This window comes from Petaurus breviceps, unplaced genomic scaffold (assembly GCF_028583685.1).
Source record: "Petaurus breviceps papuanus isolate PSGF00001 unplaced genomic scaffold, PetGlider_PUasm1.0 90062, whole genome shotgun sequence".
NCBI lineage: Eukaryota > Metazoa > Chordata > Mammalia > Diprotodontia > Petauridae > Petaurus > Petaurus breviceps.
The window spans coordinates 931,685-954,635 of NW_027187171.1; the positions used below are offsets into that span (position 1 = coordinate 931,685).

General features: G+C 39.4%; 1 protein-coding gene and 1 long non-coding RNA gene across 13 annotated transcripts in view; one reads left to right on the forward strand and one right to left on the reverse strand.

Moving 5' to 3' along the window:
• Positions 1-22,951, forward strand: part of PALM2AKAP2 (PALM2 and AKAP2 fusion) — a 577,025-nt gene that overhangs the window by 538,743 nt on the left and 15,331 nt on the right. For 11 of the 12 annotated variants that reach the window (XM_069107443.1, XM_069107433.1, XM_069107435.1 and 8 more), the window contains one exon: positions 22,770-22,948. The exons of the other annotated variant lie outside the window; for it this stretch is intronic. In XM_069107443.1, coding sequence (XP_068963544.1) covers positions 22,770-22,948 — 179 coding nt within the window. The remainder of the gene's footprint in view (positions 1-22,769; positions 22,949-22,951) is intronic. 12 annotated transcript variants of the gene reach the window in all.
• LOC138176652 (uncharacterized) overlaps positions 9,681-22,951 on the reverse strand; it is a 57,020-nt gene continuing 43,749 nt past the window's right edge. The window contains exons 2-4 of the long non-coding RNA XR_011172355.1: positions 15,112-15,269; positions 14,740-14,823; positions 9,681-12,670 (exon numbers count right to left, since the gene is read on the reverse strand). This is a non-coding gene — a long non-coding RNA (uncharacterized lncRNA). The remainder of the gene's footprint in view (positions 12,671-14,739; positions 14,824-15,111; positions 15,270-22,951) is intronic.

A 22,951-nucleotide genomic window follows, 5' to 3' on the forward strand; every position in this document is an offset into this window, starting at 1 on the left:
ATATTTTTAATCTCTATAGGCATTGTGAATATGGCATTGCTGATACAGGAGGTGGGAGTCACGCTTCACCATTGTTTCTCTGATCATTATATCTGGTTTTGGCCTCTCAGACCAAGCAGAATAATGTCTTTCATATGACCTCCCTTCAAACATAAGCCAGCTAAAATCATCTCTTCTCCAGGCTAAAGTTCATTCAGCTGATCCTTATACAGCATGGTCCTAATGATTTTTTTTTTTGACTTGCTCAATTAACAGTGTCCTTTCTAAAATGTGGTGCCTGGAACTGAACCTAGCATTGTAGATCTACATGTTCTGGTTAGCGCTGAATGGTGTAGACATATTTGGACACTTTTTCTCTCAGTGATACAGAAGATCATATTTGCTTTTCTGGCTGCTGCATCACATGGTTAACTCATATTTAGCTTGCAGACCAACAAAAATCTTTTTTTGCACAGAAACAATGGTTTAGCCATAGTTCTCTCCACATTGCATTTGTGCAGTGGGTCGTTCTCTCTGGTTCTCCAGGAGTTCAGTACCAGCTCATGGCCTTCACCACTGTCCCTTATGCTGACAGCCTTCAGCATACAAGCTGACGTTCCCTCAGACGGTCTGGCCTCCCAGTTAATCAACTTCCTCCGCTCCCAGCGGCCCTTCTCTTTCATTCTACCTTAGCCATTCACGAGGGTGGTCTCATGTTTGATTCTGCCATCATCCGTCTTTGAATAAGAGCTTTGACTCCTGTATCATTTCCTCTCTCCTGCGCCCCATTCCTCCTTAGCGTGTCGAGTTTCTCATTTTCACTGACCTCCACCCATCATTGCGCTAGTAGACCGTCACCCCTTCTCGGCTTCATTTTTCCTCCAGGAGTTAAACAAGTAGCTTACACTGCCCTCTAGCCTCAAATCCCTCACACCTTTGACCTGTTTTCACTCATGACTTGCTAAAATCTTACCTTTGTTTCCAGAACCATGTTGGAAGAAAACACACTACTGTACTGAGTCTGCTACAGTTTTAGGTTATGGAGATCTCATTGAGACGTTACACATAGTGACTGTTTCGGTCTTCTTCTCTCCTCAAGCCTCCCATTCTCCCCTCCATACACAGCATACTTCATACTTGACGGAAAAATTGATGGCATTCTTACTATGAGCTCCTCTTCATGTTCAATGCCTCAAGGCCCCTTGATGTTATCCCCTATTCTATCTTCCTTTACCCTATACTAAGAAGAGAAGTGTCCTTTCTCACAAAGGCCAACCTCTCCAATTGGTCCTGGCCTCTGGCATATTGTTGCTCGGCTCTTTCCCATCTTTATCTAAACTTTAGTCCTTCCCAACATCCTGGCTCATTCCCTGCTGTCTGCAAACATGCCAGGGTCTCTCTTACCCTTACTGAGGTCTTCGTTTGATGCCACCATCCCCTCCTCCCATTCACAATCAAACTCTGACAAAGTACATGCTATGCTACTCCGTTTGTCAACCCATTGCTTTCTGACTTGTGACCTCAGCGGTCAATAGAAACTGCTCTCCTCAAAGATACCGATAATCATCTCTTAATTGTCAAATGCAGTGACCTTTGCTCAGTCCTTATCCTTAACCTCTCTGCAGTAAACCTAACTTTATACCATGTTAGAACTGGAAGGAACTGCAGAGACCATTTATTCCAACTTCTTCATTTTACAGTGGAAGAAACCAAGGCCCAGGAAAGTTAAGCAACTTACTCAAAGTCAGATAGCTGATGACTAACCACCTTCTGATTTTGTATATTCTCTCCTCTCTGCTTTTATGACATTGTTCTTTTCTTAGACCATCATTGTTATCCCACCTCCTAACTTTGGGTGTGTTCTAGGGCTGTGTCCCAGATACTCTTATCTCAGCAATTTTATCAACTTTTCATAGGCCTAACTATTATCTCTTTGCAGATGACTCCAAGATCTAAATATTATGGCCCTAGCCTCTCCTTTGAGGGCCAGACCTGTGTTAATTACTGTTAGACGTTTTCTTTTTTTTTTTTTTAATTCCTTAATCTTTTATTTATTTATTTTTAGTTTTCAACATTCATTTCCACAAGATTTTGAGTTATACATTTTCTCCCCATCTTTCCCCTACCCCCACCCCAAGATATCGAGCTTACTGAATACCCCTTCCCCCAATCTGCTCTCTCTTATATCCTCCCCCATCCCCCCCTAACTTTCTAGTAGGGCAAGATGGATTTCTATACCCCGATGCCTGTATATCTTATTTCAACTGTTAGACATTTTCAACTGGATATCCCCAGATACCTCAAAGTAATCATTATCTTTCCTAAACCTACTCCTCTCTCAAGGGCACAGCCATCTTTCTAGTCTCCTGTTGTGGTCTACCTGCCTCAAGCTTCGGTCCATTTTTCAGACAGTTCTCAAGGTGATAGTCCTAAAAGCCAGATCTGATCATGTCACATTCCCCTTCTCCCTCAAAGATTTTGCCTTTAGAGCAAATTATACATCTGTTTGGCATTCAAAGCCTTTCACAATGTGACTCTAGTGTACCTTTCATTCTTACTACACATTACCCTTCACCCACCCCAGTTTCAGCTAAACTGACCCATTTGATGTTCCTCATACAGGACCTTTAATATTCTATCTTATCTCTTGGAAACCGTAGCTGCCTTCAGAATTTAGGTTAAGAGCCATTCTACATTAGACCTCTCCCAATTGCCCCACCATCCACTGAAAATACCGTGTATTTTGTATATATTTTACATTTGTTTATATATGTACTTGTTTCCCTAAGAAGAATGTTAGTTCCTTGAGGGAGATGTTTCATTTTTGTCTTTATAAGCTCCAGCACATGGCATAGCAGGTTCTTAATAAGTGCCAGTTAACCAGTTCCTTTTTCTATGTATTAATTCAAATCATTAGTTAATATTGAATGACACAGGGCGCAGAAGAAATCCATAGTGTGATTCCTTAGCAGCCTTCCTTTAATGACTCAATATTGGTCTAGTATCATTCAGCTACTATACTAAATATCTCCAGTTTATAGCTCTCCATCTTGTTCTTGAAGATAGCATGTTTAACTGAATGTTAGAGACATTTCCATGTTCTGCCAGCCTAATAAACCCATTAAAAAAATTATATTGGTCTGGTATGCACTCTTCGTAATGAAGCTATGCTGGTTTCCAGTGACCCCCATTTCCCTTTTTAGGGGTTCACAAACCAACTCTTTCATGCTATGTTCTTGATATTTTGCCAGGAATTGAAGTCAAGCTTCCTGGTCTCTAGGTACCAGATTCTACTTGCTTATCTTTTTTGGAATTAAAACATTTGTCTGTCTCCAAACCAGTAGTTCGTCTCCTGGTCACTGTGACTTTTTTGGAGATCATTGCTCTCAGCATTCATATCTGCCCCTTTTTTTTTTTTTTGGACTCCTGGAGTTTTCATTCCTCCAAGTATTTGTAATGTTAAGGAATTTGAAGATCTCTGCCCATTAATAGGTACATAGAACCCTGGCTCAGTGCTAATCACACTCTGAGTTATAGGGAGTTTCCAGTTAAATGCTGGAACACAAGGATTCTTGGCACTAAGCCAATCAGATGCTGAGTCTTTGTTATATATTCTGGGAGTTTGATATTTTGCTTTTGGGGTTCGCTCACGAGAAGGACCTTTTGATTTCTTGGTCAAGTCTGAGTGACCATTTGTTCAGAGCCCCCCGACTGCTCAGATTTCTGTACTCCCTCAACCCAATGATAGATGTAAAGCATATAGCGATATTGCTTTACTCAAACAACTGGAGTCCTGTCTGTTAGTCTTTGTGCTGATTTCTCTGCTTGTATTTTCTCCATGTTCAAGGTGCTGACCTTTCCCCTGAATTAGTGAATGTAATTAACAGTTAGAATAGTTAACCCCTTTTTGAGCAGTCTTTCCTTTAAAAGCAGATCAAGGAACCCATGCTAGCAGGTCATCCTGGGTGCACTAGGGTGCTGGCTAATACAGTCTTGTGACTGAAACAAGTTGAGAGCGACTGAGGTGTGCTCTCAGCACCTATCTTAATTTCAATTGTTTTTTTTCTTTTTAGTCCATTCTTGACAATCTGAAGAACATTTTTCTTAGTTAAAATGAAAGCATAGTGAGTTGAAGAATTATGCCTTCTGTCCATTATCCTGAGTCTGTTTATCTTGAGCAGTAAAGGTCCTATACCTTCTTTAAACTCTTTTGTCATATAGCTTTTTTTTTTAAGTCCTTTTTCTTGTCCTTTGCATTTCTTTCCTGTTTTAACTTGTTCAGAGCTTTAGCATTTTTGCTTTTTTTTTTTTTACAGGACCATGTCACATTTTGAAATTTACCTTTGGTTACATGCCTTTGTTTGCATTCTCTATACATGTCCCTTAAAAACCTAAGTTGTTTGATGAGTTCCTTGTACATCCACATCAGACTCTTTGGACGGCTACATTTTTTCTTCCACATCTGCAGAAGTTTGTTTCTGTCATTGGAACCCCATTCCTTACAGCTTCTTGTCTCCCGTGGAATGGTTTCTGTCATTTTAGATTGTGCGTATATACAGATGTATATACATACACCTATACATATATACACATCCACGTACATATACAAATTTCTCTTAACCTTTTGAAATCCCATTCCAGATTCTAGATAACATGCAATTCTAAATCCAATTTTCCTTTTCTCTCTTACTAATTGTAAGATAGAGTGGTTGGTCATTTCCCCTCAAGATTCCCATCATTTCTACTCAAGCAACTAATCTCCCATTTGTTCAGAATCGGGTCCAAAATAGAAAAAAGCTCTCCTTTTTGCGTCCTTAGCCTTTTGAAAAATTGCACTTATAATTAAGGCACCTCAATAATTCAGCAGCTTCCCTGCTTTTTGGCAAAGACAGAACCCCCACAAATGCCCATGTAGTTGAAATCCTCATTTACTACCGGATCATTACACCATGTCAGGCTGTTTCCTCTGCTCATTTTCTATTTCCTCCTCTTGTCCAGATCATTTGTAAGTACAACCTGATGACAATATTGTTGCTTTTTCTTAATAATGCTTAGCAAAATTTTTTCCACCATGCTTCCTCCTTAATTTTTCTGGGTTTCCTCACATGAGTATTCCATAATGCAACAGCCCTTTTTATCTATTTTTTTTCCCTTTTCAATAAGGTGTACTCTTTTTTTTCCCCAATTCAGTAAGCATTTATGAAGTGCCTGCTAACGACAGATCACTCTAACAAGCATTGTAGGGATAGGAAAACAAAATGAAAACCATTCCTGACCCCCAGGAAGCTTGTACTTTTACCAAATAGCCACCATATTCCTTTCTTTATAAAAATCATTTGCTTCCTTGCATTAGGCTTTTTGATTCACCTTGTTATTTACCCATGCTTTGGACAGTTTTTCAGTTACATCTCTGAGGACGCAGACTACATTATATGTTTGTTAAAGTTATCGTATTATAGTTCCGTTGTCCAAAAGTGTTGTGATGATAATGTGTATAAATCTTTAAATATCATTTATCTTGCATCATCATTGATAAGGACTTTTCAGTAAAAACAGGAAGTTAAAGATTAGCTTTTGGCATTTAAAATTACCTTTTCTTAGGAGGGATTCTTTGCAAAACAAATTTTTGGAAAAAAATTATAAAAGAAGAGAGTTGAAGAATAAAGGTTTCATTGAAGTTAATGCTTAAGGGGCTGCTAGGTGATGCAATGAATAGAGCACTGGTCATCCTGGAGTCAGGAGTCTGCCCTCAGACACTTCTGTGTGACCTTGGGCAAGTCACTTAACCCCAATTGCCCTGGCCCTCCCCCCTCCAGAGAAACAAAAAACAAAACAAAAAATTAATAAAGTTAATGCTTGAGACTTTGTAAATGGCTTTGTGTTTTGAGGAAGCTGACTGAGAAGGGACTGATTTAGTGTAGTGGACTGGGAGATCATCTGAAATATGTTTAGGTGTCCTAGTTAAATTTTCCAATTATAGACTTGCTTTTTAAAAAAATCCACTAACTGGGTTAGCAGGTTTGTTTGGATAATAGTATATTCATTTCAGTTTTCATGCTGAAAAACATACCAGATGTTAAACTCTCAGAGGTTTTGTCATTTATCCAATTAGAATGTTTCTTTTGAGGGTGGTGGCAAAGTAGGTGGAGCTCTGGGTTGGAATCAGACTATTCATCATGAAGACTTATATTTGTGAATTTAAATCTGACCTCAGACATTTGCTAGCTGTGTGACCCTGGGTAAGTCACTTATCCTGTTTGTGTCAGTTTCTCGTCTGAAAAATGAGCTGGAGAAGGAAATGGCAAATCATTCCAGTATCTTTGCCAAGAAAACACCAAAATGGGGTCACAGAGAGTTAGACATGACTGAATACAACTGAACCACAAAGAAGATGTAACTATAGTTTTTAATAACCAAGAATTTTTTGCTTTGTCTTATTCTGTTTTTTTAAGATGTGACTTTTAAGCAGCAGCATCATAATAGTTAGCATTTAAATAGTGCTTCAAGCACTTTCTATATGTTATCTCATTTGATCCCCACAACAACCCTAGGAAGTAGGTGCTGTTATTATTCTGGTTATACAGATGAGGAAATTGAGGCAGAAGTTGTCTTTTCCATCAACACAGTGCTCGAGTCAGAATTTGAACATAAGGCCTCTTGTTTCCAAGTATACCCTTTGCCACCTAGTTGCCTGCATTTAATACAATAAAGTTTTATAAAGCATTTTTAAAAATTTATAAAATTAAAACTTCCTCTGTAGATAGCTGGGATTAAGATTTTGGATAATTGTTACAATCTAATATACTCTCAAAATAGTCATAGATATTGAAAAAAGTTCTATGTCCTCATTTGATGTAGGTATTCCCCCCCAAAGAGGACAAAGAATCACCCACATATAGTTCAATAAAGCTTGCTAACTTGGACTTTTTCCTCTATCCATTTTTTTTTTCTGAAATTGTCTCAATTTTACATATGTGTGTGTGTATGTGTATATATATATATATATATAATTTTTTTTTTTTTGCCAGAAAGGTATTTGCTAAGGCTGATCTCATTTATTTCATGAGAAATTCACATGTCTAATTAGCTCAGCTATACTCATCTACTAGAACTATTTGAAACAGCAGCCCCTGCATATCTCTCTTATCTTGAAAGTCCTTTTCTAGTAGCAGCAGAAAGAATTGTTTCCAGGGTAAATTTCCTTCACAGCTCCATGGATGAGATTCCCTTATTAATATAAAAGCCAATGCTGTTCTTGTGAGCGGCCCTCCCTAGAGCTGAAGGGGTGGCCATTGTTTTTGGCTTTGTGTAGAGGTTCTTAATTAAAATGAGAAAATCTCCCAGGTAAGAATTGGGTTTGAGCAGAAAGGTTTTGTCAGTGTTTGATGGTAAATTTGTGTATTTGCTAAACATCTTCTGGAATCAGGGCACTTGACTTGGGTATGGAGATTGTCCTTTTTTTGTCTACCTAATTTAGTTGCCTCAGATATTTTTTTTTATCTTTTTGACATTCGCCATGAGCCTGGCATAGACACTGATCTCCCACTGCCGTTTTGCCTTGAAGTATTGTAGTGAATTTCAGAATTTTGTCCAGGTAATGGGTTTCATTCCAGTGACCTTAGATGGTCTTTTATTATTTTCAGAGTTGAGCTCGGTGTCGACAAATAGTTACTGATGAAACTGCTAGATATGTTTATGGGACCAAAGCCCATTATTTTCCATACCAGCTGACTTTTCAGATTGAAGGGAAAGAAAGGGGGTGGGCACATAGTAAAAGAGATAATTTAAAAGTTAGGATTTAACTGTCTAGCCAGGATATTCCTACAAATCTTTTTTTCCAAAACTTCATTCTTCATAAATAAGCTAATGCTTTCATTGCAGGAGGAACACCAGTTCCTGAAGTCTTTGAAAGAATAGGGCCCTTGTGTAAGATGAATCCGTTTCCTATTCTTGAGGCAGAATGCAGAAAACTTTCAAGTTAACTGAATGTGTTTCTGAGTGTGGTGACACACATGCCCCTTAAACTTAAACTGTGACTAGACTTCTCTACCTTGTCACCTCTGCCTCTCAGAAACTCTAGTCTTCTTCTCCAAGAGGACCTTCCTCACCTCCTCTGGCTGCTGCTGTCTGCCCTCTTAAGATGAATGTGTATCTACTGTGTATGTAAGTAATCAGGAGCCTCCACAGGCCTGCTAAACAAGGCCCCCAAAAGTTCAAAACTGCTGAGTTACCGATTGTCAGAGTAAGACCTTGCCAGGGAACTACACTATATGCATCCTCCCTTGCTACCCCTTCATTTTGTAATTATCTTCCCTCAATAAAGCTTGCTGGATTTAATCATGTTGTGTCTTCTGGGTTTCCTGGTATGAGACTTTGGTTTTCTGACCTGCCTAAGTTTTCATTAAGACACTGTATATACCTGTGTAAATACTTACATGTATCTTTCCTCCCCTTTGGAATCTAAGCTCATTGAAGGCAAGATTGTCTTATTTTTTTCTTTATCTCTCTAGCAGTTAGCTCTGTACCTGGTATATCCTAGCCCTTAATAAATGCTTTCATACTGGTTGATTGACTCTGCAGAAGTACGGAAAGTCAGAAGAGGGAAGGGAATTCATGGCAAAATTGATGAGTTCTGTTTTGAAGGTGTTTAAGTTTGACAAGGCTGAATGTATCGATCTAGGTCTCATAGGCCTAGACATGATGGTACCTGATGAAGTCACCAAATGAGGGAGTGTGGCAAGAGAGGAAAAGAATGCCCAGGACAAAGCCCTGGAGTACACACACAGTAGTGAGTATGACACAGAGGGTAGTCTGCCAAAGGAATCTCAGAAGGAGCCACTCAGAGAACCCAGAGAGAAGAGGGTCTTGAAAACTTAGAAGAGAAGAGTACTCAGGAGGAGAAGAATCATCATCAGAGAGGTCAAGAATGATCAACGTGGAGTTGGGCGCATACTTTTCGGGCATTTCTGGAGAGGACTCTGCTTTAAGTAGGATTGGAATAATAAATGGTCTCGAGGTTCCTCCTAAGTCTGATTTTCTGTGTGGGATCCCATTAGCCTCTAGAAAGAGAGATTCTTAACCTTTTATTTCCTGGATCCCTTTGGCGGTGTAGTGAAGTCTATGGACCCCTCCTCAGAATCACCTTTTTAAATACCTAATTACAAAGGAAACACCCTTCCTTTCATTCGGTACAACCGAATCATATTGAAATAGTTAGCAAAATCTTTTTTTTGAAACAAGTTCACGGATTGAAGGTTAAGACACTCACTTCTAGAAGTACATTATGAAATCGTGTTTTTAGTTTTATAATAATAGGGCCAGAATTTTGCAGTGGCATTTTGGTCAATGGCATTCAGTCTGCTACTAGCATAGAATTTTGTAAGATGATAACATTTAACAGCAGAAGTGGGCCATACAGATGTTATTTAGTCTAGTCCCTTCGTTTGATGAACCAGAAAACTAACCACTGAAATGTGAAATGATTTGCCTGTCACTAAAGTTATCCAAGGCATCAGTATTATCCAGAACAAATTTTCTTAAGGGCAAATAACAGTGTGTAACTTTAATTACTTAACTGAGAACAAACAAAAAAAGCAAGCCACATGTCAATACCAGGAATATTATCTAATGCCATTATCTTTTTTTTTTTTTTTTTTGCCTTTTTGGAGGGCAGTTGGGGTTAAGTAACTTGCCCAAGGTTACACGGCTAGGTTTTTTGTGTAGTTAAATGACTGAGGCCGGAACTGAACTCAGGTCCTCCTGACTCCTTGGCCTGTGCTTTACTCAATGTGCCACCTAGCCGCCCCTTAATGCCATTATCTAATGGCAGTCTGAAGACAGCTAGTTATGGCTTTGTAAAAAGTATCCATACTTTTATTTAATGTAGTTTGTTGTTCATACTTAATTCTCAAAGAAGACCAGTGGTCTTGACTTGGCTGTGAATTGTATTTAAATGAGGCAAAGTGATCAGCCTCACTCTCTCCTCTAGAGTCACAGAAGTCACTGCAGACACTTTTGAATGAAAAAGCATATCTTAAGAGCCCACTAACATTACAGGATGTTAAGCCCTTGAGGATGCAGATACAAGCAGATGAGAGGGGTGGGCACATTGAGGTGAGGGGCCTGGTCACTTGGTGTTACCAATACCAAGGATACTCTCAGTTCTTTTCCGCTGAAATGTTTAGGATAATAAGTTCAGCCACATGCCAAGAAAGATACGTATTCTTGAGCCAACGAATTTTGCCCTGCTTCTGGTGAGAAATGTGGTCCAGTTGAAACAAGGCCTGGATGCCAGATGTCCCATCACTGAATATGGGAAATCCCGGACAGGATGTGACTGATCCCTAGTGGCAGTAATTGCGGTCTCTTTCTTTCTCTGTGCTGCTTGCAAATAAGCCTTCCTTGATCTTTTTTTTTTTTTTTAATAAGTTATTTCACAGGGAAGGGGAAAAAGGGGGGTTTTACTTCGTTTATTAGTGAATGAAAATCAAACATCTGTATTTCATAAAAAACAATCATTTTTTTATGCCTGTGAAGATGAATTGCATAGGTGATTTTATTTTATTTTTTACAAAATCTATCTGTTGGAAGTGAGTGACTGGGTTGTAGGGCTTTGGGCAGTATCTACCATTAGTGGGACAGTCTCCCAAAGTGACCTCTACCTGGCTTCTAGGTTTACACATGTAATAGTTTAAGGGAGATCCTCCCCCTTTTTCCCCCTGATGTATATTTGCAATATACTCATACCTCATTTTTTAAAAAAGCCTTTTCAGAGTAAGACGGGGGAAAATATACCTGTACAAAAGTGAAGGTCATTTTAAAAATAAGTGATTTTAAATTTAAGTAATGCCACATTATTGGGGAAAAATTGAGATGAATATTTTCACCAGGACCCTACTTCTCTGTCTCATCGTGGTGAGGTATACCCTAGGTTCTCAAAGATTATTCCAAAGTCTTGCCCTCAGAGATGATACTTGAAAAAATGGCTGTCATTTTTCTAAACCAGATACTGAAAGGCATTCTTCGTTTGAAACAAAGATTCTTAACCTGGGGATCCATGAACTTAGATGGGAAAAATGTTGTGTGTATATTTTTACAAACCTCTTAACTTAAACCCAGCATTTCCTTCAATTATTTAAACATATTATTTTGAGAAAGAGTTCATGGGCTTTATCAGATTGATAGAGAGGGATCTTTGGCATACAAAAAAAATGGGTAAGAAGTTCTAATTTGGAAGATTTAGGTGACTGTAGAATAGTAGTTTTCTTGGGCTTTATTTAGGATTTATATTCCACTTATCTCCAAATATGATTTGAGACAATTCACTATAATTATTAACAAAATGTGTTTGTTTTTTTCAAATCCTGACACAGTTAAGTTCCCACTTAGGATAAGTATCTTTAACGTGTTTGTAGAAATGTATAAACAAAACAATAAATTAATATTAGTCTATTACAATTATATATCACTCTGTATAATCATATGATAAAAATAAAGCAAATAAAACAACCTCTTAAAAAAAGTCACTATTTCATTTTTAATCCTTTTTTACCATTTTGGAATTATGATCTTAATTTTTTTGACCCAGTATTATTTCTCCAGGGGAAATATTGTTCTTTGTCACTTTCCTTACTTTCAGGTTCAGTGTAGGAAAATTGAGCTGGGAATTATTAGATTTAAAATCAGGAAATCTTGATTCAGATTTATTGATTCAAGCACTTCCACATATTTACTATTCAACCATAAGGAACTGAGTGCCGCCCCCCCCCTCCACCTCAGGCCTTAAGTTTCTTCATAAAATAGAACTAAAACACTTTTACAATTCACCTCATAGGGTATCAAGCAAGATAATGTATGTAAAGTGCTTTGTCATTATCTCAACTGCAGGTGGAATCCTGAAGTTTCCACAATAATATCCTTAATATATCATTAATTGAACTCTGCTTCCAAGTGTAACATCATGAATCCCTGCTGTGTCAATCCAGTTACCTGAGATACAGGGTGTTACTATGAAATGAATTCCCATACATTAGAGTGCATTCGGGGAAGACCTTTGGTGTCTACCTGCTCCACCCAACTCTCACCTGTGACTGCAAGAAGCTATAGCGTACACAGTGGCCACACACACCCTGGTAAATCATTTAGGCAGACAGCGAAACCAGGTTGAGGGTAACCAGGGGGTCAAAACAGCCATGGGATTCAGCAGCCCCTTGGGTGTCTGAGTAGCCTTTTTTTTTTTAAGGTCTTTCTCTATTAATTTGTTTTCAGTTTTGTTAGCATGTAAGTGTACATAATATATTCTGATTTTTTTTTTGCGCTTTTTGGAGGGGGGAAGGTAGGGCAATCGAGGTTAAGTGACTTGCCCAAGGTCACACGGCTACTTTTTGTGTTACGTGTCTGAGGCTGGATTTGAACTTAGGTCTTCCTGACTCACTGCGCCACCTAGCCGCCCCTCCGAGCAGCCTTTTAAGAATCAAACTGCCCACCTCCTGGTGTGAGGAAGGGGCTAGAAAACGTGCCCTAAAAATTGCATGTTTACCCAACCCTCACCTGATTACCGTGGTAGGTGGAGAATCCCACTTTGCTGCCAAAACACAAAAAAAATGTACAAAATCATGTACAAAGATGATTCCACTCACCATTGGCACATGGAATGCGCACACACTTATAGGCAACACAAAGTCCAGTAGACCTGAAAGACAAACAGCTCTTGTTACAAGAGAACTGAGCAGGTATCACATCCAAATAGCAGTCCTGAGTGAAACAAGGCTGACAAATGAAGGCCAGGTTCTGAAGTCGGAGCTGAATACACATTTTTCTGGAGTGGCTACAGTGAAGGGAAGCACCATGAAGCTGGTATAAGTTTTGCAATCCAAATTAATCTAGTCAGCAAGCTTGTAGGCTTGCCAAAAGATGTGAACAAAAGGCTCATGACAATGAGGTTGCCACTTGATGGAAAACGTCGCTCCATCATCATCAGTGCCCATGCTCCTACATGACGAACCCTGATAAGGTCAAAGGAAAATTTTATGAAAACCTGGAAACCCTTATCATCAGTGTGCCAAAAGAGGATAAGCTGCTAATTCTGGGTGATATTAATGCTACAGTAAGCTCAGACTACCAGACATGGCACAGAGTCCTAGGGAGAAACAGCAGTGGTCATTTACTACTGAAGACTTGTGCATCTCATGACCTTCTCATCTCCAGCATTGTCTTCCATTTACCTAAACACAATAAAACTTGGTGAATGTACCCTTGCACCAAACATTGGCATTTTATAGACTGTGATTGTAAGGAGAAGAGACAGCAGGATGTGAGGCAATGTGTGGGATAGGGTGCTGGACTAATCGTAGACTTATCCTCTCCAAGCTAAATATTTACATTCAACAAAAGCAAGGTCCACCAAGGCAAAACAACTACCAGAAGATTTAATGTCAATAGATTAGAGCTCCTCTCTGAGCGGGAATAGTTTGTTGCTAACTTGGAGGGAAAGTTGAGCCAACACACAGTTGGCAAGAGTGGTACAGAAAAAGAATAGGCAACTTTCAGAGATTTGGTATATAGCACTGCATTTGCTCATCTCAGTCAGAACACCTGCAAACACCAAGAATGGTTTGATGAAAATGATGGGGAAATTTAGAAGCTGCTAGATGGAAAAAAAAAAAAAAGAAAACTCCACACGGTTTACCAGCAGGATCCATCCTAAGAATGCATCATTTAATTCCATTGAAAGTAAAGTGCAAGCAAAGCTTAGAGAGATGCAGGATTCTTGGCTCAGTAGGAAGGCAGATGAAATTCAGTTATATGCTGATAGCAATAATTCAAAGCGCTTTTATGATGCCCTGAAGGCTATTTATAGGCCAAAGACCTATGGTGCATCTCAGCTACTCAGTGCTGATGGAGCACATTGATTAGTGATGATATGATCCTAGAGAGATGGACTAAATACTTCTATAGTGTTCTCAATAGACCATCTGCAATCAGTGCTAAGACTATTGACCATTTACCTTAAGTTGAAGTAAGTCCCTCCTAGCTGAAGTTCCAAATGAAGAGGTTTTCATTGCCATTATGCTCCTTTTGTATAGCAAAGTACCTGATGCTGATGCTGTTCCAGCTGAGATTTACAAGGTAGGGGGACCATTGCTCATACAAAAGCTGACTGAAGTTTTCCAGGTATATATGGCAAGAGGAGTTTCAAGGATGCCTCCATTGTCCATCTCTACAAAGGTTAAGGAAATAGATTGTCCAGTGACAAGGGGAGGGGGTCTCTCTCTGTCTCTCTCTCTCTCTCTCTCTGTCATTGCTGGCAAGATTCATGGTGGCATGCTTGCCTGGGTTCTAGATAATGGACAATGCTATCATGCTTTCCCAGTCACCAGTGGAGTGAAACAAGGCTGTGTGCTTGCTCCCATGGTTTTTAGCAGGATGTTTTCAGCCATATTGTTAAATGTTTTCAGTGAGGATGAAAACAGCATCAAGGTCAACTACTGCACTGATTCAAGGCTACAAGCCAAGACCAAAGTGGAGGGAGTGTTGGTGCATGATTTTCTGTTTACAGATGATTGTGCACTCAGTGCAGCCTCTGAAGCTGAGATGCAACAATGTATGGATCAGTTCTCTGCTGCTTGTGCTAATTTTGGCCTAACAATTAACACTGAGAAAACACAGGTGCTCCATCAGTCACCACCACACCATGCATATGTGGAACCATCAGTTACAACAAATGGAGAAGTTTTGAATGTTATGGATAAGCTCACTTACCTTGGTAGTGTGCTTTCCATGGATGTACACGTTGATAATGAGGTTGATGCGTACATTGCCAGAGCTAGCTCAGTGTTTGGGAGGCTTTGAAGGAAAGGATGGGAGAGAAGAGGTATTAGACTGACTACCAGACTGAAGGTCCACAGAGCCGTGGTGCTGACCTCATTGTTATATGCCTGTGAAACCTGGACAGTCTGCCAGCGCCATGCCAGGAAACTGAATCACTTCCATTTGAATTGTCTTAGGAAGATTCTAAGGATAAGATACCAGACACTGAGGGCCTTTCTTGAACTAAACTGCCAAACATTCAAATTCTGCTTCAGAGAGCACAACTCCATTGGGCTGGCCATGTTGATTGAATGCAAAACGTACCATTGTCAAAAAGACTATTTTATGGAGAACTCCCACAGGGCACACATTCACATGGTGGTCAGAAGAAGCAATCCAAGGACACTCTCAAAGTCTCAAGAACTTCTTCCAGCACAGGAACGATCAGCATGGTGGGCCCTCATTGGAGAAGGTGCTGTGCTCTAAGAGCAAAGCAGAATTGAGACAGCTCAAAGGAAACAGAACAGGCAAATTTAGAGAATCCACCCCAAATGTTCACATAGACTTTGTGCCCAACCTGTGGTAGGACATTCTGAGCTCACATTGGTCTGATGAACCACAGTTAGACACACTGAAACTTGACTGTAGCATAGTGATGTCATTTTGGTCCTCTTCAAGAATGAAGGACAACAACCAATTTCCATACTAGAAAATTACTTGTTTAATGTTATATTTTTGTGGAACCAAATAATGCCATGAGGTAGCATGTACCTGCACATTAAAACATTTTTATGATCAAAAAAATTTCATGTAGCAGTGAAACCTACTGGTGATGAGTCTCTGTTGCTTGGACCATCCTTGCCTAAATCGTTTGGTGATTCATTTTGAGACCACAAAAACTCCCTCAAAAAAAGAATTCTTTTTTGTTCCTGTCTTAACTGTTTGGCACAGATGTTTAACAGTATACCTATGCCAATGTAAACCCAAGGTCACCTCCATGCCCACAATGTTAACAGACTTTTATAGAAATTAAAGAAAGGTTGTCACTAAGGGGGAAAAAAAATTATAGAAAGGAGAATTCAGTTGAACATTTATTTAGCAGCTGTTATATCCATTGCAGTTTCTAGCTTTAGTGGGCTTTTTTATTTGATTTGGTGGTTTTTTTTTTCTTTTGGAGTATGTTCTAGGTTTTTTTGGTTGGGTTTTCCCTATCATGGTGGTGAGTGATTTCTGATTTCACTTGGAAAAATATTCAGAAAAACTTCCCTTTCAATGTAACCCTCAAACACCACTTCTCTAATTTGTAGATGTGTCAGATTTTCAGAACCCTGCTCAAAATAATTGAGCTGATTTTTGGAATTGAAACTCACTTCATGAAACTTATTGCAAGGCAGCTTATACTTTTTATAAAGGAAGAGATTTTTATTATGGAAGCAATGTTTCTAATGTGTTTCTACAACTACAGTGAGAGCCACAGCTATTCACAACCCACATTTTGATCTTTTACCCCTTGTGTGTGGGTAGCGGCAGTACAATGGTGCTTTATAATGAATCGGGTCTCCCTTGGCATGAGGATGTACTGACGTTTATTCTTCTCACAGAACCAGAGCACAGACTTGTCACAAACCCTAGGGGAAATGCGGTAACCTTGTAAAATGCAGAAGGAGGGTAGAGGAAGGGTTTCACTCCCTCTGGAGCTCCAGGGAATGGAGTATGAAAAAAGTATGTCCACAATTTTGCCTTATCTGCCCCATCACAGAGAACAGCTACACAGCCATTCTTGGTAAACCAGCAGCAACCCATAGCTACGTTACCTTCAGCCCCCACTCCAGTTTTTTTTTTTTCTATGTGAAAGCAAAGACAAAACTCATGATATAAAGTGAGATGCAGGCAGTTTGCCATATTGGAAAAGAAAATCTTGCTGAACTTGGAGTCAGGAGACTTGGGTTTAAATCCTTCCTCCATATCCTACTACCTCATGACAAATAAGCAAGTCACTTTAATCTCTCTGGGCCTCAGTTTCTTCTTCTTTAAAGTAGGGTTATTATTATCTATGGCTGTCTAACACTGCATTTATTGTGAAGATCAAAATATATATTCTACATTAAGTGCTTTCTAAGCCTTAAAACATTATTAAATGTCAGCTATTTTAAATTAACCAGCACATAGGCCAAGTCTTTTCCATTACTTCATATAGCAAAGGTCATTTCCATTCATTTTCCTGGCTGATGGAAGGTCAAGTCATATATAATAAAGGTAGGGAGAGAACGATCCCATCCTGAAAATTATATTTATACTATAGAATTTTATATGTAATATACATATATTATATATAAGCTATATACATGTTGTTTATGTACTATAAAATAATATTTTATACTATAGAATACTATAAAGGTATAACAGTGAAAGCATCTTTTTGTGAGGCTAATTTACATATTCTCCTGGTCCCCTCTTTTTTCTTTTCTGCCTCATCATAGGATCTTAGATTTAGAATTTAGAGAAGTCAGTGGGGTCCAAATCCCTCATTTTACAGGTAAGGAACTAGGTTCAGTGAGTTAGGATATATCTAGAGTCACACAGGTAGTATTTGTGGTGAGATTTCATCCTAGGCCTTCCTACTTGTGGCATTTAATCTGCCGTACCATGCTGACTTTCTTCTCACCATTTATTTTACATTCCTCTGACATCTTTCATGGTCTGAATGTCACCTTCTTTCTCTCCATTCTTCCCTCACTTTCCTTTCTTCTCTCCATCTACCCTCCTTCTGAAGATTTTGATAGTAGAAGGAAGAAATAAGTAAGTAGGAAGATTTGAGGGCCCTCAGCTCAAGCTTTTGTTAAAGGGACCTTAATTAAACTCATCTAGTCCAATCCTCTCATTTTATAGTTGAATAAACTGAAACCCAGTGAGGTTCACTTGCTCAAGGTCACACAGCAGAGCCAAGATTTGAACCTAGGTCTTCTGACTCTAAATTCATCACTTTATTGCACCAGAGAAAGAGAAAAGACCATTCATTGTACAAGGAAATACATGAACAAAGAAATTTCACCCACTCCTCAATTTTTGTCTAGAGCTCACTTGTTAATAGTATGCCATATAACTTACTGACCCAGCCAAAACCTACCAAACAGAATGCTGAAGATATTTCTTCCCTAAGGAATAAGTTCCCATTTCCTACCTAGCAGAAGCAACATGAGACCCACCAGTTAGTATAAATAAATTCTCATTGAAACTGTGTCCGAATAGTGGTGTGCTTTGAGAGTTAAAATGAAACCCAGTGACTTGAATGTTGAAAAGTTTTTATGGGAGAAGCTATAACTGAATTTCACTCTCCCAGTAGCATGGGGGAAAAGGGGAGCAGGGGAGAGAGAGAACACAAAGCATTGATTGGGGTGGCAGAATGTGTAACGGATTGACCACAGAGAAAATACTGAGGGACTCAGCGGCAAGATTTCTGAAATCCAGTTTCAACTAAAGTAAAGGATGTTTTTGGTTTGAGCAACCAAACCATAATTTTTCTGGTTTTCCTGTGCTATAGGAGAATTTGAAGACCAATGAGCAGCCTGAGTCTTTATGACACCACTTTGAGTTGTAATGAGTTTGTTTTCAAGGTGTGGGGGCAGTGCCAAGGAAAGTACCTCCTGCTAAAACTTTTAATAAGTCATTATGAGGCCCTACAGTGTGCTAATAATTTACACTGCAGGCTCCTTTTCAGGAGATCTCTTGGCCTTGCTAAACACTCTGGCTTTCTGTTCTGTTTTCTCAATGTTTTCCTCACTTTCAAATCAACTGCCTGCCTTTCGCTTTTTAGTTTTTATTTACCTGTGGTTTGTGTGACCCCTAGTGGACAAAACTCACAACCGATTTAATGGAGGGGCTCAATTTTTGTTTCCCTGTGGACCGGAATGATGGAATCCTAGACTCACAAGATTTGGAGATAGGTTAGGAATTGTCTAGTCCAACCTACGTTCACATATCTGGAAGCCGCTGCAAGGCAAAGTGAAGTGATTTGCTTCAGGCTGCACAGGCAGGAAAGTAAAATCACAGAACCAAAACTGGAATCCCAGAAGATTTGAAGGAGAGAAGTATCTTCTGAGACTTCATTGATCCTCAGCAGACAAATGAAAACTGCTGTTGAAAGTCACATGGGCTATATTTTCCTCAAAAATTCATGTTTGAGCCTCTGTCACAATTACTTTGATGGTGCGTTTGGCTGGATTTCAGGAAACCCGGGTTTGGGTGACTATAGGAAGATAACTGGAACTGTTGGGACCTAACGAGGACAGTCCTTACTGGTCACTTGTATTTATATAATGAAGTCATTCATATATATATATATATATATATATATATATATATATATATATATATATATATATATATATATATATATATATATATATATATATATATATATATATATATATAACATATATATATTAAATGGAAACTCACAGGACTGTGCAGTGAATCCATAGAGTTAGCTAAGTGTTGAGGATAATTCAACTACTTTTCATAGACTATAGAATCATAGGAAGGGACAATTGGCCCAAAACTGCCCTTACAGATGAGGAAACTGAGGCCCAGAGAGATTACATAACTTGTGAGGGTCAGTAAGCCAGTATGTATGTATCCGACAGGGGATTTGAAGCTGGGCCTTCCTAACTCGCCTTACCAGTCATTAGAATGATTGAGGCTAAGGCACTAAACTTTACTAAATTAAGTACCTATGGCTTTGTGGTCTGCTAGGACATTTTCCTCAGCGCTTCCCACCTGATCTTCAAACTCAGTAGTCTGTCCTTTGGTGAAGGCATTACCCTTGGTTCTCTGGATTTCTTTCAGTTCGTGTCAGCAGTTTTGCATCAAAGATACAGAGATCAAAAATGACAGTCCCCACCGTCTTCAAGGAATTTGCATTCTGATTGGAGGGCTTTGATAATGTCTAGGCAAAGTGCACTTAAAACAACAACTCGAGGAGGGAATCGTTTTTAACTGGGATAATCAAAGAAGATTTAATGGAGAAAGTGCCAGTTGAGTAGGACCTGAAGAGACTAACAAGAGAAGAGTGCATCCCAGATATTGGAGAGGAGATAGCTTATATAAGTACACGGAGATGGGAGAGTGAAAAACAGTACTGTATTAGGGACTAGGTAATCAATTGAAATGGAAGATTCCATAGATTTTGGAAGGTATGAAATCAATCTGGATAGGCAGGTTGGGACTGGACTGTAGGAGCCTTTATTTTATTCTTTACACAATAGAAAGCCACCATAAATTTTTGGAAAAAAAAAAAAAAGGAATGTCAGCATTATAATAGACTGGAGGAGACACAGTGAAGGTCTGAATTAGAACAGGACAGTGTGAGAGGGGAAGATGAGACAGATTACAGATATGAGAGATATGAAGGTTGGATTGACTGAATTTATCAATGGAGAGATTGGATAAGGGGGTAAGATAGAGGAAGAGTCAGAAATGACTAAGGCTTTCATCATGGGTGCCAGGGAAGTGCTTAAATGGCACCATCCTCAGAGGCAAGGAAGCTGGGGAAAGAGTCAGATTCATGAAGAAAAAGGGATGGATACAATCTGAGGAACTGTAGAATTTCAAAGTTAAAAAATACCCTTTAAATTTATTGGAAACAGGGGGTGGCTAGGTGGCACAGTGAATAGAGCACTGGCCCTGGAGTCAGGAGGACCTGAGTTCAAAGCAGTCTTCAGAAACTTAACATAAAAACTAGCTGTGTGACCTTGGGCAAGTCACTTAACCCCAATTGCCCTCCACCCCAAAAAAATTTATTGGAAACAGAAGGTACCTTAGAGAAATTTTAATTCCGTGCCCCTTATTTTTTCTGTTAGGAAATTAAGGTGCTGAGGGTCTAAATGATTTGTCTAATATCATATGTCAAAGCTGATACAGGCATCCTTACTGTCCAATATGCATAGGATTATAGACTTAAGGCTTGCAGGGACCTCTCTTCCAGAGGTTCTTAACCTAGAGTCTGTGAACTTGTTCTTTCAATATTTTGATAACTATATTTCTGTATAATTGTTTTCATTTGCAATCCTCTGTACTTAATTTTATTAATCTAAAAAATTATTCTGAGAAGGGGTCTGTGACACCAAAAAAAATGTTTAAAATTTCTTAAGTGTTCCATGTTCCCATTTCACAGATGAAGAATTTAAGGCCTAGGGGTTTTTAAAAAATTTACTAGGTCTTCAATGCTATTTCCCACTGGACTATTTTATTGTTTTCAGCCATGTGGCATTCTACCTCTGAAGCCTCCCAGAGAAATATTCAGAGCTTGGATTTGCCCTTTTCGGAGTTCAGTTAATGATCTGAATTATAAAGCCTATATTCTTTTCTAAATCATTCCTCTTGATTATCTATTCCAGTAGTGTAAAACTCAGAAACAGGACCACTAACTAATACACAAGTATCTCTGTCTGCCATATATTAATTTAAAAAAAACATATTAACATTATTCGTGATGTATTTTCATTTATTTTCTTAAATATTTCCCAGTTCTATTTCATCTGCTTCCAGTGACAGTAGGAAGTGTTGTCTTAATGTGTTTGACACCCCTGGTCTACACAGCCCAGATTTATCAGATAATTGATAATAGTCCCTTTTCTCAGGCATTCTGCTTTCTTTAAGCAAAACCACACACATTCTGTTTATAATGTGTTGATTTACTGGATCAACAGTCTGGGCTGGCCACACAAAACATCAGGACGTTTTGACCTTCCAACCTTAAAGTGTGACTTGTCAGCAACACTAAACTGAGAGGCTGATTCAGGAGCCAGGCAGATAAGGTATTTAGAAGTTGGGATCAAAGACATAGAGAGATAAAGCAGCTTTTAATGAAAAAAAAAATAGGCAGGGGATTTGTTTCCATCACACCTTGTTCTCTGCCCAGCTTTGCATGTAGAGCAACTGGAAACGTATCTCTCACAACCCTTTGTCCCAGTGCTTCCCAATCTTTTTTTGCCTGAAAGCCCCTCCTGCCCTGAAAAGAGAATTATTTTTTTTTTACACTCCTCTCCAGTTGTACAGTCTCCAAAGTGTCGTCGTTGTTGTTGTTTTGGCAAAGATACTGCCATGGTTTGCTGTTTCCTTCTCCAGCTCATTTTACATATGAGGAAACTGAGGCAAATAGGGTTAATTAAGTGATTTGCCCAAGGTCGCATATCTGGTATATACACTTGTCTGAGGCTGGATTTGAACTCAGGTCTTTCTGACCACTGCCTAGCTGCCTCTTCCTTGGATGCAATCAGCTACAACAGCCCTGCCATGTTGGGGCAGCAGCCACTCATAGGCTGCATAGCAAGAATGGGGGGGGTGGAGGTGGGGGCAGCGAGAGGTTGCTTTTAAGCAAGGCCACAAAAAATGCTTCTGGCCATAAGGGAGCCAGACCCTGTGTTCAGTCTGCTGGCCAGCCAGTATTCTGTTATAGCCTAGAGTGGCAGGAAAGAATTTCCAGTATGTCTGAGGCCCCCAACTGCGATCCACTGTCACAGTCAGTCACCATCCTCCTTCCCCAGAATTTCTTCAGGAGGCATTTTAATAATCAAGCTGAAAAATCCTACATTTCTACTACATTGAGTCCACACTGTCTATCCATGTCATAAGGAGATCTGTGTTGTCTCATACGCTGGGTGAGGAGATACCTTGTGGGTATCACAGAGACCTGTATTTCTGTGCATCTTTGTGTAGATGTCTGAAATATTTTCCAGACATACTCATCTGGCCATTTTAAAGCAGTTGACTTGGAGGTTTTAGCAGCCAGTTTAGCAGTCCAACCTCTAAGGTACTCTTTGGTTTCAGCCAGAATCAGTTGCTTGTGCATATCTTTCTGTATTGAGGTTTTGGGGTTGCCATTCTTTGTGCCAGGGGTTTCTTTTGCCAATTGTTTTTCCTCGTTCTGACAGCAATCATGAGCTGACCAGCTTAGAAAGGGTCTTCTCTTCCTGTTGTTGCAGGGAAAATAGAGAAAGTCAAACCTCCTCCATCCCCCACAACAGAAGGCCCCAGCTCACAGTCTGATTTACTCCCCGAAGAGGCTGCCGGATCCCAGCGGCCCAAGAATCTGATGCAGACCCTCATGGAAGATTACGAAACACACAGATCTAAAAGGCGTGAGAAAATGGATGAGAGCAGTGTA